Source organism: Pan paniscus, chromosome 13 (genome assembly GCF_029289425.2).
Source record: "Pan paniscus chromosome 13, NHGRI_mPanPan1-v2.0_pri, whole genome shotgun sequence".
NCBI classification, from domain to species: Eukaryota; Metazoa; Chordata; class Mammalia; order Primates; family Hominidae; genus Pan; species Pan paniscus.
Genome location: NC_073262.2, coordinates 68,658,418 through 68,675,832, shown reverse-complemented (window position 1 = coordinate 68,675,832; position 17,415 = coordinate 68,658,418). Strand labels below are relative to the sequence as shown.

Below are 17,415 nucleotides of genomic sequence, written 5' to 3'. Positions count from 1 at the left end.
CAACAACACTTTTTAAATGCATTTTTCAAATTCTACAAGATTAAATTACACACTTACAGTATTTTAGAATAGTGTAAATTGATTTGAAAATAAACATAACTTATTCTTGATAAGCATACCATTCAGCTGGTGAAAATAGAAATGTGCAGATATCCTAGGCAGTAGCCAACTACCTGAGCAATTTTTGCACATCAAGGTCATCAGTTATTGTATTTTACTGAGAAAACTGCAAGTGTCATGAATTTTGTAAGTCCATTAGAACGAAGAGAAGTTATAATAAAATATGTGCCCAAAGTAGTACCTGTAAACTGTTGAAAGGGGTTTAAATAAGAGAGCAATTATTACTCTTCTGCAATGATGGGAGGAAAAATCACTAGGAGAAAAAGTCAGAGAACATTAAGAAGTTCACCTCGGGCTGGGCGTGGTGGATCACGCTTGTAATCCCAGCACTTTGGGAGGCCGAGACGGGTGGATCACAAGATCAGCAGATAGAGACCCTCCTGGCTAACACGGTGAAACCCTGTCTCTACTAAAAATACAAAAAATTAGCCAGGCATGGTGGCGGGCGCCTGTAGTCCCAGCTACTTGGGAGGCTGAGGCAGGAGAATGGCATGAGCCTGGGAGGCGGAGCTTGCAGTGAGCCGAGATTGCGCCACTGCACTCCAGCCTGGGCGACAGAGCGAGACTCTGTCTCAAAAAAAAAAAAAAAAAAAGAAGTTCACCTTGATTAACATACAGCTTCTATCTGTGAAAGACTAATTTGGGAGATTTGATTGGAACTCTAAGTTGAAAACAAAAACTTCATCCATCACTAATATCTGAAACAGAGGTATTCATCTATTCATTCATTCACCAAATGTTTGTTAGTCATTCACCATACATACACTAAGCTTTGTGGACCACAAAGGTCTAAGTCACATGAGGCTAGAATGAGGATGGCCATTTTTATTTATAGTTAAACAAAGAAAAGGTAACAAGAATAAACAGAAATTTCATAGGAATTTGGAATGTGACTGAGAAAATAGTTATTTCAGAGATAAAATAAGGAAAACTGACTTTTGATTACTGCCAATGTTTGAAATAAGTAAAAGTAAACCAAAAAATTTGAGTCTGGGTGCTGAAAGAGTGATATTGCAGAATCAGGAATTTGGTTAAAGAAGTATGTTTAAGATTGTTTAAAAAGTCATTACTTAGATTGAGAGCATACTAAATTTGAGTATTATTAGGCACACCTCCACTTTCCTACAGTAGTTCAGACAGACTGTAGAATATACTTATATTGCTTTAAAAATGTTTTAAAATTAATTTGTAAACATGTAGAAGATCATTTGTCTAGACCTGCAAATTTTCCAAGTGCAGATATTCCAATGGAATGCTAATAAGGGCATTTGATCATCTTTTAAATCACCTTAAAATTTCTGAAATATGGAGTGACTCCAAGCTCTATGCATTAAAAAAAGAAAGCACACTTAGAAGTATATTGTATCCATCCATTGTGACTATCTTTGGCTTTGCCATTAATGTTTTACAATTTGGAGAAGTAACACTATTCACCAATTCCTGGATCTACAGCCCACCCATGGTACCAGTTTGTTTATAAAGTAGTCCTCATGAAATAGCAAAGTTATTCAGAAACATTTAACATTTTAAATATAAGATAATTTAGAGTTCATATTATCTTGTAATGTTCATACAATCATACAGTTCATACAATCTTATAATGTTATTAATATCCACTACATTCTTCAAGAGTTACCAATGTACTATGGGTACTTACAAGCGCTTGCTCATGTACTTAAAATTAGTAGTAAGTTTTACTTTCCTAACATTTAGTAGACAGGGTAGAGTTTGTGTATGTCCAATTGCATGCCAACTCTTACATTGTTCAATTTTCCATTTTGATGTTATTCTCGTATTGTGTTACATCATCATTACACTATCTTGGTTGAGTAACTCAAAGGGATAAAATAGGAATGGAAATCATATAAACTTAAAACTCAGGTTTTTTTGTGAATTGAGACTCTAATGAAAAAACATCAGAAGAACCATAAGTCTACATGTATTTTTAAAAGGTAATTTTGTAAGAGTGACCATCTTAGGTAAGCATCCTAAAAATAAATGTCTAAATAAGAAATATAAGATGAATATCTGAATATTAAAACTTATTGAACTGTTGATCTATTTGTCTTCTTCAGAGAATGCCATTTTGAAAATGTGTCAAAAAGTAACATAAGGTCTTTTGGGTTCTTGTAATTTTCACAGAAAATAGTCACAACTTAGGTAAGTCAGATAAGTCTTTGTCTTAGAAAAAGTAAAAAACAATGCTTTAATTCATAAAATGAATAAGTGGTTTCACTTAAAGGCAGAATAAAAATCATTGCTTCAGAGGTATCATTAAAAGTAGTATTCCTCATAAGAAAACAAATATGGTTGGCAAAAAAGCAAAACTAGTTATTGGCAATACTTTATTATCAGTGTATCAGTATACTTTAATATCATGCAATAACAATTGCATGATATTACTAGTAATCAAGGAAGAACAATTTTTATGTACATGTTCATGCCAGGATCTAATTTACCTTACAATTGGATAAAACACTTATGTGCAAAGAATCAATCATTTATGTGTGGCACTTACATGAAGATTAATTACTCAGCAACTTTTTGTTCTGCTTATTACTGACAACCTATACTGATGAAGAGTAGATTTTTATGCTAATATTCAATTATTTTGTGAGTCTTGATATAGACTGGAAAACTATGTGGGGATCAGACCTAGCAGATAACAATTATATATATAGAAGGTAGATTTGCTATTATAATTCTTTGTACCTGAATGCCTCTCCATACAAATTTATTCACAGGAAATAATATCCTTTCTAGTTCTTAATTAATTTTGGCGAAAATTGTTAAAATTCTCAAATTCCATTCTCTAACTGTTTCATGAAGAATGGGCATTTGCTTTTCTACAGTGAAGAACAATGGGTGATGAAATGTTGCTCACATGGTTTTTATAAAGTATGTAATGAATTTCATTATGTCCCGGATAGTGCCAATCAAGGTCATTTTTAAAATATGAAGGCACTTGTTGAAGTGACAAGTCTGAGCCTATCACTTTATGGCCAAATGATGAATCTGTGTAATGTTGAGAATAAGACATAAGAATTTCTTCAGAAGATCATGTGATGTTATGAGTAGTTTGATTGAGAATGCGACTAACGCCTGCCACTAGGTGATTCTCTTCGTTTGTCAGAGGAAGAAACCAATGACTTATTCCTGGATATGTTTTAAATTCAGTGCAAATGCTAGAACAGAACACAAAGATAGTCAAAGCTAAATGCAACCCAAAAGTAGATTATGATCTATTTACTACTGTCTATCATGTTGAACAATCAACTTTTCAGCTTCTGAGCATAGTATGCAGGCCTATTTAATATGTGTTAGAATGTTGAAATTAGTCTTCAGTGAGAAATATTTTGTAATTTCAAAGATCATCTTCAACCTGAATTCACAGAGCTATGACAGAGCTACATGCCATTATAGGTCCTAATTTTCTGTAATTGTCAGGTAAGTTTTTCTATTTTAAGAAATTAAAAGGGAAGGAAAGAAGGCAACTAGATATGGACCCAGACATATAAGCTATCCTTCTTCAAGCAAATACAAATATTTTGGTGAAACTTTTACTGAAATATCAACACTCTCCTATGTATGTGAAATTCATATTAACAATTTTAATATTGTGTTTAATTTTTACTATTTACAATATTGTGATAACGGGTTGAATGGCTTGTTGCTATGTGCACTTGAATGCCTATTGTCGGGTCTACATAAGCCTGAAGTTTAGAAAATACTGTAATAGATTTGATACTCCAATAAGGACAATAGATATTTCAGTTATCAGTGAATACTCAGCTGGTAGCATATTGTTGGTGTTCAAAAAATATTAGTTGAATAAATTAATGAATTAATTACACTTGCCAAAAACTTATAAGCCAGTTTGCTGGTCTTCAGAAAGAGCGTCATGAGTTTTTCCTATCTTAATATGTTAGTTAATATTTTCTATTATCTCTGCCATCTTTGCCTTCTGAGAACTCTAGAAAGAGAAATGTGTATCCCATCACTATTGTCAAAATATGAAGGATATTGTTATTGTTGTTGTTGTTTAACTAGATTTTGTTCTTTCAGTTTCACATGGCATATTAACATAAACATGATTTGTCAGAGGAAACTGAATTTTCCCACACACTATCTCATTTTACAACACTTCAGGCTCTAAAATATTTGCCAGAAATTGAAGATGTCTATTTAATATCTCTAAGGTTGTTTAGTGATGTAATTTTTGACATATTTTATAACAATTTCTCTCCAAACGACCACATTTATAGTAAATAACTCTGAACACCTTAACCATGAATCTTAGTAACATAAGTGAAAACAACAGGTAGTATTTGTACACACAGGTAAGACATTGTTAAAGAAATATGTAAAGTCAAACATTAAACTGCAGAATAACCTAATGACATTATTTTCTTCTAAGGTAAGGTTTCTCTTTCTCTCCTGCTCCTTATCCCTTACTCTCCTGTTCCTTTTCCCTTTCTCTTCCTCCCTCTTCTCTTCCTTCTGTCCCCTGCTTCTCTAATCCACAAGGCAGTGTTTTGCTCAGTACACGTGGCTGATGGCCTTTTGTAACCTCATAACATAGCAATCTGATTTCATGCTTACATTGTGAATTATGGTAAAAGGGTTAGCACAGACAATGATTTTCTTATTTCTTCCTCTTATTCAATCTCTCTTTTTCTCTAAAGATATCTCTACCTCAAGAAGAATAAAAAACAAATTCATAGTAATAATCCTTTCTTGGCAAGCAACTTATTACTAAAATTGAAGGACTTTACTTTCTATGTCCATCTCACTTACAGAAACTGAATGAAAGCAGTAGCTCATCAGAAGGTAGCACTGTGGACATCGGTGCACCTGCAGAAGAACAGCCCGTAGTGGAACCTGAAGAAACCCTTGAACCGGAAGCTTGTTTCACTGAAGGTAAAGAAAAGAATCCTAATGTTAATCTTTCATTTGGAGTGCAGCTTGTTTAGCTGTTGGTCAGCTAAAATAAATCACATATAATAAAATGGCACTTTGTAATAGATATAATTCAATCACCTCTAGTATGTTGACAGACAAAAAAACTTAAAGTCTAGTGTCATGCTTTCATTATATCTGCCCAATATGTGGAAGAGATTAAGAACATGGAGGAAAAATATTTTAGTACCATCAAAACTTCTAACTTATATTTTTAAATTAAGTAGTGATTTCACAATAAGTTGGCATCTTAGACACTACTGAAAATGATCCTACACAGGATTTGCCTTAAAAGTAACTTTCTGACTGCTAAAACTAAATGGATTGCTAGTGCTAAATTGTGTTTCTTTAATGAAAACATCAGTTTCCAATAATTGTTGGATGAAATGAGGAATAAATACTGCCCTTGAAACTCTATACCTAAACAGTCACTAGTTGAGCCTGGTGCAGTATGGGCAATAGATAGAAGAGATATGTTTTTCCTACAACTAATATTTCCTGTGGTCTGATATCCCTGGGAATTTGAGGTTTGGAAATATGCATACTTTCTATTTGATGTTATTTTTTCATAGGCCTAGTATACCTTCAGTCTTCTATTCCCTATACAAATCATGCATATCACTTAATGTCCTTTTCAAAACTGCCCTCATCTGACCATGGTGGAACAGCAGCTTGTTCCTCTGAATGGCTGTAAGAAGTATTTCCATTTAATTTACCCGATAACATACATTATCCTATGAAAACTCTCTTTTTGAACAGTTACATGTTACTTTACTATCTTTTTTCTCTTCTTTTCCTCCATTCCTTCACTCCTTAGTTCCTTCTTTCCTCCTTCCCTTCTTTTCTTCCTCCTTTTCTCCATTCATTCCCTTTCTCCTTTTTCTTCAAATATATCTTTCCCTCCTTTTTTTTTTTTTTTTTTTTGCTTTGGAGCAGGGATCCTGTATTTATATCTTTTTCTTTTTTTTTTTTTGAAAACCAGATTTTTTTTTGGTAAGGTTCTTGGAAGTAAGGTACATGTTCTGTGCCTTTTTGTGTGTGTACCTAAGTGCCTTTGTGCTTACAGTGGTACTCAGAAGTACCTGTTGATTTCATTTAGACTAAGTGAAAGCAATGTGTGAGGAAGGCAATGAAAAGTCAAAGCCAAATCATACAAATTAGATTTTAGTGAACTAAATTAATTTTGCAAATTACATAAGCCCTTCTAGGCACATCACAAAAAATCCTAAATGGTAACAAATGCAGCATTGTTGGAAGAGATCTACATTTTTACTCTATATCCTTTATAAAAGGGAAGTTTTCTGCTTAACATTATTAATGTCCAATTTAAAGTTCTTTTCTGGAGTGACTTCAACAGAGTGCAACAGGATGATATGGTACAAGGAAAAGCTACCTCACATTTATTTGTAATTTACAAAGTTTCTCTTGGACAATAACACTATGAGGCAGACAAAGCAAATACTGTCCGCTAGGGCACCATTTAAAGTGGCTGAATGTTTCCACAACTTCACACAGCTGATGAATGTGCTCTTACTACTCTAGGCTTAGAGAGCTATGCTAGCAAGACAGAGATGAGCATAGTAATAAAAAGACAAGACAAGGACATTGCTAAAGGATATTATGGAAGCAGAGATACTTTATCTACTTTTATTTCAACACTTTCTGCAGGCTGTGTACAAAGATTCAAGTGTTGTCAAATCAATGTGGAAGAAGGTAGAGGAAAACAATGGTGGAACCTGAGAAGGACGTGTTTCCGAATAGTTGAACATAACTGGTTTGAGACCTTCATTGTTTTCATGATTCTCCTTAGTAGTGGTGCTCTGGTGAGTGAGATTAAGAAAAGGTGATACAGCACTAATTTTTAGAACATTCTAATACTGATGACTTATTAATCCTTTGTTTCATTGTCTTAGTATCCAATGCATTTTTAATTATCCCACCTTGTATCTTCTATAGATTTACTCTATAACTCTATATTTCTGGATTAACTTCTACTATGTATGTAAATATAATTTTAAGAAGCTAATCATTAATTTTTGCTTACTATTAAATAGCCCAGAAAGTGTAGCCCTTCAGCTTACTCATTAACACCAAAGGATGTGAATATTCAATTACTCATTGTTTAATTTAAAAAAAGTTATTGGAAGCCCTGGGATGGGAATATATATTCTCTGAGTTCTGATGAATTTTGTTTCCAAATGGTATTTATTATTATTATCTCTTGATGGACAGTAGTAAGTCCTTAGGGACCACTTCTCTGTCTTTTTCCAATTGTGTGCTCACTATTTTTGTGCTACTTAGGAAATAATGAAAGTTGGTAACAATAAATATTGGGCAGCATGCCCAAGAGATTCATTTAAGGATGGGTTTATCTTTATAACAAGGTGCTCACTTCATCAGAATCAATTTATTTTTACAGGAAAATTATTTATAAAAATATAAATAAAACATACAGATAGCATTTTAGGGAAACACTAACACAAAGGAAATACCATAGATAGAAAAAGAGAAAGAGAGAGAAACACAGTTTGCCTGATTGAAATGCAAGTGTGTTACAAGTTTCTTTAACTTTTTATAATTCTAACACAGACATATATTTACCTGTAATTTTTCTGAAGAAAGAAATATTTTCTACCCGCTACTTTAGAAGTCTTTCACCATTGAAAGGAATGCATACTTAGAAGTGAAACATCAAGAGGTTCATAATAGAAGAATATATATTAGAATCTAAATGAAAAGTAATTTCATTTAATCATTGTCACGCTGTATGTCTGTTGAGAAACATAAACTATTAAAACAACAACAACAACAACAAAAAAGCAGATGAACCCAACTATTTAGTCAAATTGGAGAGTGCAAAGATCAATCACAATTTCTGCTTTACAAAAGCACAAGCTTTCGTTATTACTTCAACCTCCTTTCTATAGCAAAAAAAAAAAAAAAAAAAAAAAAAAAGCCAATAGAAGGAAGCAAAATAAATGAAACAAAAGGAATATATAACTTCAAGTTGGGATGGCCAAATCAGGATACAACATCAAGAACTATTTCCTGACTAAGTCAAATTAATTCATTGGAATCATACTTTTCTTTTTCTTCCACCAATAGTCTTTCCCCTGATTAAATAAGTAAAAGACCTTTGCGAGGAAAAAAAAAAAATAACAGTAACTACTGTTTCTCTGCCCTCCTATTCCAATGAAATGTCATATGCATATGATTAGATTTTTTAAATAGCTTATGGAGTAAATTATTTTTGAAAGCTAATAATGTGTAACATTTTCTTTATAGGCATTTGAAGATATATATATTGATCAGCGAAAGACGATTAAGACGATGTTGGAATATGCTGACAAGGTTTTCACTTACATTTTCATTCTGGAAATGCTTCTAAAATGGGTGGCATATGGCTATCAAACATATTTCACCAATGCCTGGTGTTGGCTGGACTTCTTAATTGTTGATGTAGGTATCGTTCATATTTTTGTCTCTGTTCAAGGTAGCTTGGCTTATTTATATTCAAATTCTAAAATAGTGAGTCTCAGACCACTATGTTATGTTGACAGACTATAATAACCACTAAACGCATATATGCAATGAGAGTGTCATTTCTGGAAGACAAGGGCTAATTTAATTCTGATTTAAAATAGCATTGGGGGATGGAATCTATGGTAGTTCTCTAGTTATCTGAGAAAGCTAAAGAAAAAACAACACATCAGCAGTTGGTAGGGAAAGTAGTGAAACAGGGGACTTAAAAGGTATGTTGCTTAAATCCTTTATGTTGTGAGTCAGACAGACTCAAGTTTGTATCCCAGGACCATCACTTGTTGATTTTGTGCCACTGAGTTAGTTTCTTGGCCCCAAACTCTTGACCCCCAACTTGTACAGTATTAAAGGCACTCAATAAAAACAGTGATGCTATTGGGTGCTACAGTCATTTAAAAAAATTCTCTTTGATCTACTCAAACTTTTTAAAGAGTAGATTTAAATAGTAGATTATATGGATTATGACTTCATTATAGGGAGTAAGATATGTAGAGTGTAGGGAAAGAGAAGTCTACTTTATTCAGCAGTGAAAGTTTTCCTAGAATGTAAACTAGATTACGGCAAGCCCAAACAGTCCTTTATAGAATTTGTATCCCCAATGATTAATACTGCATTTACTGAAAACAAGTGACTGACTTCAAGATGTGTTAAAGTTAAGCATCATGTTTTCTATTATCAACTTGGCAAAATTTCAGCTTTAGAAAGCTACAGCAAAACTATCCTGATTTCATATTGAGTAGTTTTACCCCAAAAAGATACTAACCCAGCAAGACTATGAGGGTTTCTTGTGGAAAGTGTTTCTTGAACTAAGAATCATTCATGCATTATATTTCCTTGACCCTGAACAAAGGCAAAACTAAGCTATTTAAAAAACTTAACAATGTTACTGTGAAATGAGCCAATTGAGAGAAATCTCAAAGGAAGAATTACTTTATCACATCAATAAGGGAGAAAGTTTCTAATATTGAGGTTTCAAGCATTAGAAGTTACATTATGTTTCAATTTCAGAATTGTTTACACTATAATTTAAATCTAAATGTAATTTAACCCTTTAAAACTTCCTGATGGTTTTTTTTTCTATTATGTTTATTACACATCAGCTTTTTCGTGGAAGTTTTTTAGTGTCATTTTTGAAACATTTTAAGAAAATAATTTTATAGAGAATTTTGTAGTTTGTAACAATAATATCTTTATTTTCAATGTTCTGTTTTAATTCTTTAATGAAGATCAGTATAGCACTCTATAAAAAGACTAATCACAGCACATCTCAAATAATGTAAGAAGTATATTAAATATGATACAATTAATACATTTTAAAAAAGAAAAGTTTACAAAAATAGTGTCCAGTATATGTGGAATTCTCCAATATTAGCCTCTTTCTAACCAAATAAGTTGTAATCTTCCTTCAATACAAAGTTTTGGTAACTTCCTTATTTAGAGAATTAGATACGTAAGATTTTTTCCTTTAGTCATGTATATTACCTACAAATGAATACAAATGAAGTAAATTTATTGCTGTGTATTTGGTAAATATTCATTGATTGGCCCTTTGGGGCCAGATATCATGGCAGAAGCCATAAATTAGTATAAAAAATTTTGAGGAAGTTTTGTAATGGAATTTCTTTCTAAGTTACTTATGTAAAAATAAACAAGTGAAAATGCAAGGTATTACCAAGACAAAATATCACCTTCAAAACTGATGCAGTTCATTAATTTCTGAGAATATCAATTATAATTAGTTGAATATACTGATGCACAGTAGAAACTTCCTGCTTTTTTTTTAGTACAACAGCAGTTTTTGTATTTTATAACTAGCTACAAGAAAAGCCTTAAATTCAACAGCAACTTAATAAAATAAAGGAAGAATAGCCAATGAATTTTTTTCCACCTTGATTTCTTCTTTTATTTTACTAATTTTTACTTTGCTTTTTTTTCTATTTATTCAGTTGATAAATTATATATGACATTTAGGGATTTTTTTTCAACTAGCTTTTAATTAATGTCCTAAAAATTACATCCTTTACATCAAACTGAAAATATTTCTTTAATTTTTTAAAGGTTTACTGAAAATGTCTGAACATTTATCCTCTGAATAATTATAAGCAAAAATTATACTTGTTGTATTATACAGCAACTACACATTGAATGATGATTCTATTTATTAATTGTTATTATTTTTGTGTGTGCAGGTTTCATTGGTCAGTTTAACAGCAAATGCCTTGGGTTACTCAGAACTTGGAGCCATCAAATCTCTCAGGACACTAAGAGCTCTGAGACCTCTAAGAGCCTTATCTCGATTTGAAGGGATGAGGGTAAGAAAAATGAAAGAACCTGAAGTATTGTATATAGCCAAAATTAAACTAAATTAAATTTAGAAAAAGGAAAATCTATGCATGCAAAAGGAATGGCAAATTCTTGCAAAATTGCTACTTTATTGTTTTATCTGTTGCATATTTACTTCTAGGTGATATGCAAGAGAAATAGGCCTCTCTTGAAATGATATAATATCATTTATCTGCTGTGCTTATTTAAATGACTTTATTTCCTAATCCATCTTGGGAGTTTCCTTACAAATCTATATACAAAAAAAAGCTGATGCATTATTAAAGTACTATGTGTAATGATATAATGGTAATCTAAAGTAAATTCTATATCAGGTACTTATTCTTTGTGATGATATACTGTACTTAACGAGTTTTCCTGAAAATAATGTGAATCACACATGTGCCTAAGTATGAGTGTTAAGAAAAAAATGAAAGGAGTTGTTAAAACTTTTGTCTGTATAATGCCAAAGTTTGCATTATTTGAATATATTCAAGGTGAGATGCTTAGATATTAAGTGTTGACTGAATTTATAAAACTAGTAATACTAACTTAAAGATTACATACAAATCCACATCATTTTTATAATAATAAAGTAAAACACTTATAATGAACAGAAAATATAATTTTGACTCATTACTATAGGTAATTTATACATTAACCTTAACTTGCATCTTATTGGTCAGAGTCACACAAAATGTTATTTTATCCTTTTCAAAGATGCAATAATCATTTTCCATCATTCATAACAGATTAGAAATTTTGCCATTTGACTTATTTTCTATGCCTTTTTTTACAGCATGAAGCATTAGTTTATAGATATATAATATAAAAAATTAGTTCTGCTTTTTTAAAAAAAATTATCAAAACAAAACACTGAATTGTGTGATTCCAATAGAAAAATATTGCTCTTTCACCTCCTAAGGTGTAGTTACTTTTATGGAAACTAAGCTGTATTGCAGACTTCCATTTGCACTTTGTAGATTGTTTATAGCCTTATGTTCTCTTCTCAAGTCTTATTATAAATGTCACTTTGTAAGAACGTAGGACTTGTCTTAGATTTCCCTAACATATATGACAACTTTGTCCTCATTATCAACAACTCAGAACAATATAATACAAGTAGTCCTCTTTTATTTCTCACAGAGAGCCTCAAATTTTCACCAAAATGTTAACAGAAATTATCTCTGGGGTATATAAGAATTAAGTCTGTTTTCCAATTAAATGTCACTTTGTTTTGTTTCAGACTGGCAGTTTCATTTCTGGAGAAAAAAATGTCATTTGTGTACATTCTACTTGAAAACATGTTGCCTGAATCAAAATAATATATTTTATATGGTTTGTGAAATCTGAACAATGCTAAACATTTGAAAATATTATAAACCAAAAGGTTTATAATACATTTGACCATTTGAAAGTTTATTAAATTCATTGGTCAAGTGCTCAGATATTTCCATACATTACACTTCATTTCTATAAAAAAGCTGATCTTATCGGTATACTTTTAATTTTCTCAGAAATAACCATATCTATAATTACTAATCAATTAATGCCTTTTATATTAAAAGAGGTTAGTTTTTGAAACTTGGAGTTTTACACATAAAATCCTTATAAATGCTGATAGTGATATAACTAATAGTTTAAATGGTCAGATTTATGAATATAGCTCTATTCCTCATAATGACAACATACACACAGCACTAAAATGACTAATCTCTTCAATACGTGTTTGGCATTGTAGAGTCAAAATAACGTTATAATTGATTCTATTTTTTATACTTCTAGTGTTTGGATATTTTATTTTGTAAAAATATAATCATGAATGATGGTGAGGTTGGATATAAGAATGATGATTATGATTGGGAAGTGAGATTTGAACATACTCAGAAACTCTCATTTAATTCTTTGCCCTAGCAGCATAAAATCACAATAGCTGCGTCAAAGCGTAACTCAGGCACTCATTTTATTTTTGTTGTTCTGTTATTTTTTCAAAGCATGTGCTTTTATGCAACATTACTGAATAAAGCATGTTGTACAGTGCTTGATAAGAAGTTAGAAAGTAACGAATAAATTATCATCACGTTGCACTTTGTGTTTTGCATGGTTTATGCACATTTCTGGCTGACAGCTTTTAAACATTTATTGTATTTCAAATTTCCAGTCCAAATTTTTCAACTTGTAAAATTAAACTGAGTGAATTGATGTCGTGAATATCTAGGGTAAAATAAAATTTGTGTTTAAATTTGTATTTTTAATTTCCTAACCTAGGAAATCTTAAATACCTTCTTTTTCAAAAGAACTCAAGTCTTAATGGATAGGGAAACAGACGGAGAGCATCATGAACAAAAAGTAACACCAAATGTTCTGTCATATCAGATTTCTAACTAATAACAAACTATATATTTCTATTTTGTATAGGATAATCTTGCTCCAACTTGGATGGGGTGGAGCGCTGGTTCCTCCCCTGAGCCCTTTATTATGGGTACTGTATTACCCCTTTTGCTACCTTTAATCCTTGCACTGTGACTTATGTGTAGTGGGGTGAGGGAGGGATTGGGAAGGGTACTATTAATGCACCACAGTAGGGAAAATACATTATTTACATCCTAATCCCCTCCTTTCAATTGTCTTAAATTTCATTTGAAAAAAAAAAAAAACCTTTATGAATTTACCCTCTGTGGATTTTAACCCCAATGGTTGATATCTTTATTAAGTTTCATTGAATATGATTTAGTTATGTGTATATGGAGTTATCCATCTTTGGGGAGATTACTGGATTGGTGAGGGTGGGGGACCCTGGTGTAGAATGATAATGTGAAAAAACAATTTAACTTGTTAAGCTCATGATACTGTTTGAGGCATACAGCCCCTGCCGTTTAGTACATTGGTCTGGGTCCTGAAAATTACCAGTTAGATACCATCAGTTGATTATTGATATGTATGAGCAGATACTAGGGTGCAATATTTCAGGTTTCATAAGACTGGTATTGATTGTGACCACTTTCATTTTTTATTGTGTAAGTTCATATGGGGTTATTTTCAAAATGTTAACAAGGCAAAAATATATTAAGAAATAGTTGAATAAGCACATGTGAATTGTGTTGTAAACAAAAAGTTAGTATAAAAGAATCCACTTATTTGAATTATGCAGAATAGAATACACACCTAGAAATAAAACAAAAACGTCTTATCATGAGTATTAAGATAAAATTTAAGGCATAAACTCACTTCTTAGAATAAGTAACTCCCAACTAACTTCCTAGGATTTTAAAAGATATCACAGTGAAAACATACATAAACATAACTCTACATTTTATTTATTCTTAAAGTTTAAGTGTATTATACAAGAAGAAGAGTTTTTATATTTGAGAGACAGAAAAAGTCAGAATTTTTGTTTGGATCACCAATATATCATAGCTTACAAAAAAACTGTCTTAATTAAAACCCACAAAATAATTTTTTTTAGATTTTTAAGAAAGATTCTATTATTCTTCTTTACACTTAAAAATGGATGATTCCTACTTTGCCCACTTTTATTTTTATTCACATAGATTTTCTTTATTTCTATTAGAGAAGCACTAGAATTCATGAATAGTGTTGATTTGAAGTTCAAAGTAATTAATTCAGATAAAAAGACATTTCTGCATGTATGAAAATTTCTAATGTGAATTTGCATATTTAATTATCAATCCTTCATTTAGTGTAGACTTATTTTTAAAAATGCAGGTAATGAACCAGAAATAGAATTGGTTGTGCTAGAGTAGAGAAACTTTATTTGATGATTGTTTTGAAAAAAAAGCTTCTGAGAAGAAACAACCTCTAGTACAGTATTAATTCATTAAGATAGCTCCTTTCTCAGACATTTCCTTTCATGTAGCCTGAAAGTTCAATTTGTTCTTTCAAATTTATTCAGACTAATTCTGCCTACTTTCTTCCCCCCATGAGAACCAATTACTGCAGCTTTATTGAGACTGAAAAAAGTTAATACACCTCCTTCTCTGCTGAACCAAGGAATGGCTTGGAACTCTTGGGAAAAGACAATCTTTTCTATGATCTTTCATTGTCTAATTTAATACATCATAAATATGACTATAGCTTTGTATAATAAACTCCCCAATACTGTGCCAGATGTTTTCTAAGATAAGGTTCTTTTATGTTCACAAAAAAAATAAAACTTTTCTCTGGGCCAAATGTATGCCAACTTTGCAAATCATATCCTGAAGTGCACTGCTGCCGAGTATATGCTTGCATCATAAATTCCATAGAGTTCGCTTTAACTCTAAATCAATCCCCAGTTTCAAAGTAAACCTCTCAAACATATTACCTAAGCACAAACTTCCACCTGTGCTCAGTTCCTTAATTATTCTCATCCAATATTCAGAAATAACATTTAAAAATTATGCTTTGATCAATAAATACTAATCTAAACTTTGCTTCATTAATCCATTCATTTTTGTCAACCATTATTTTATTCCTATATTCAAAGCTCTCTGGTATGTTCTTATATTCAAGACACTCAAGGCCCTGGAAGATTCACGAACATATTTTTGCAACTTAAATTTTTAGAAAATCTTACAATCTGTCAGGATTACACTGAACTCTAGTACAGAGTAATATGGGTACCAGATAAGTGGGAGCAACTCTTCCACGTAGACTGGAAACAGCACTAAATGCTATTTATAGGCTACTTTCTGAACTTAACTTGTTTTAACCTCATTTTTCTCATATGCCAAATGAGAACGCAATACTGAATTATCTGTACAGTTCTGTTCAGTACTAGAATTCTGATTCTTGAATTCAAAGGGGAAAACAGTCCTCTTTATTTTGGAGGCTAAACTGGGGGACAAAGTTAGGCTCCATGAAAGAAGTGCTATTTGAACTAAAGCCTTTGAGAGGGGAGAGTATTTCAGAAGAGGAGCTATTAGACAAGGAATTTCAATGTAAATGCCATCTCAATCACCTGGCAATTATATTAGCACACGGTTATTATATTAATTGAAGTGGCATGAAGTATAGATGACCAGGGAAGTTAAAACTGGAAATATAGATTGTGGAGTGATGTGAATACCAAGGTAAGAAAAATATTTGGTAGTTACCAGAGAGCCAATAAATAACTTTCAAGTGGGACTTGGGGAAGATTAATTCATCTTACATAGATTAAATGAAGGAGAAGGTTAGGAGAGAGATGACAGTGCAAGTATGAAATAACAGAGGGCAGTTCTAGGTGGTGACTGTGAAAATGGAAAAGAGGTGGCAAAGCTGAGAAATGTTTCGAAGAAAAAATGTGAGACAGGTAATGTGAAAAGAAAATCGAGAAATAGGTACAGATAATCAGTGTTCTGCTCATACTCTAAATTGGGTGTTGAAGGCAAAATACATATTTTAATTAGTACTCTGTGTATACACACTAGAAACAGCATTGTAATCTGGATAGTGGACAAAATATTCAGAAAAGAAGGGAAATAGTAACTTGATTTCAATTTCCAAATCTCTAATCTGAAAGAAATCTAATTCTATTCATCCATTTAAAATAAATTATAAAACGAGAATTTATGAAGTCCATTGTATTAATGCAGACAGTCAGATGAGATAAGGCAAAGTGTCACGTGTCAGCTTGGTAGTTGCATAGGCCACATCATTTAGTTCTGCCTGGATAACTCAACCAAATTAATTTTTCATATTCATCCCCTCCACCTTTGTCATTACTGGTATTCTTATTTTCTTTGGCCCACTTATAACACTGTTTTATGTTCCCCAGAAGGCCTAGAGTTCTTTACAGGCTTTAAACAGGGATCAGAAGTATAAGAAATTGGCTCATGTATTTTTTTTTCAGACAGGCAGTTAAAAAAATTGTTCTAAAAATACACTGGCATCAAATGGCAAATAGAAGATGTTTTGACGACTACTTCCATTGGATCAGACTGACAAGAATAATACAAGCACATAGGTGGAATTAAACTTAGCTATTAATGTCCAAGTTTGAGGCAGCTGCCCCTTATAAGCATTTTAGGGTCTGTTTTTAGCTTCCCTCTTAGCCACTCCTGTGCAGCTCCAGTGGGAGGTATGGAGGAAAAAGCAAGGAAGCCATCCCTATGTTGTTTCCAAACATGAACACTCAAGATTTTTAACTAATGGTCCAGAAGTAAAGAGGGGGAAAACATCCTTCTATAGAAAAAAAAAAAAGTAGATAATAATTGAACACAGAACTTCATGTGATCACATCAGATTTGAGAACTATGTATGGCATCCCTCTTTTTCTTATTTTCCTAAGAAATGATTTCCATTATGTTTCATTTGAAATAAGTTTTTTGAATTAAACTCAGTAAATGAAACAACTGACATGACTGGAGCTTGAAATAAACGATGTGATGATCTAATGAAATACATAATGCAAATTGTCTTGCTTCTTATGCAAAAATTATTAGTCATAGCAATGCATGAATAATTAAAGACAATTATATTAGGTATTTAATA

General features: G+C 31.9%; 1 protein-coding gene across 6 annotated transcripts in view; it reads left to right on the top strand.

Moving 5' to 3' along the window:
- Positions 1 to 17,415, top strand: part of SCN1A (sodium voltage-gated channel alpha subunit 1) — a 139,737-nt gene that overhangs the window by 108,199 nt on the left and 14,123 nt on the right. For all 6 annotated transcript variants that reach the window (XM_063595432.1, XM_063595430.1, XM_063595428.1 and 3 more), the window contains exons 19-22: positions 4,920 to 5,040; positions 6,748 to 6,902; positions 8,365 to 8,538; positions 10,809 to 10,931. In XM_063595432.1, coding sequence (XP_063451502.1) covers positions 4,920 to 5,040; positions 6,748 to 6,902; positions 8,365 to 8,538; positions 10,809 to 10,931 — 573 coding nt within the window. The remainder of the gene's footprint in view (positions 1 to 4,919; positions 5,041 to 6,747; positions 6,903 to 8,364; positions 8,539 to 10,808; positions 10,932 to 17,415) is intronic.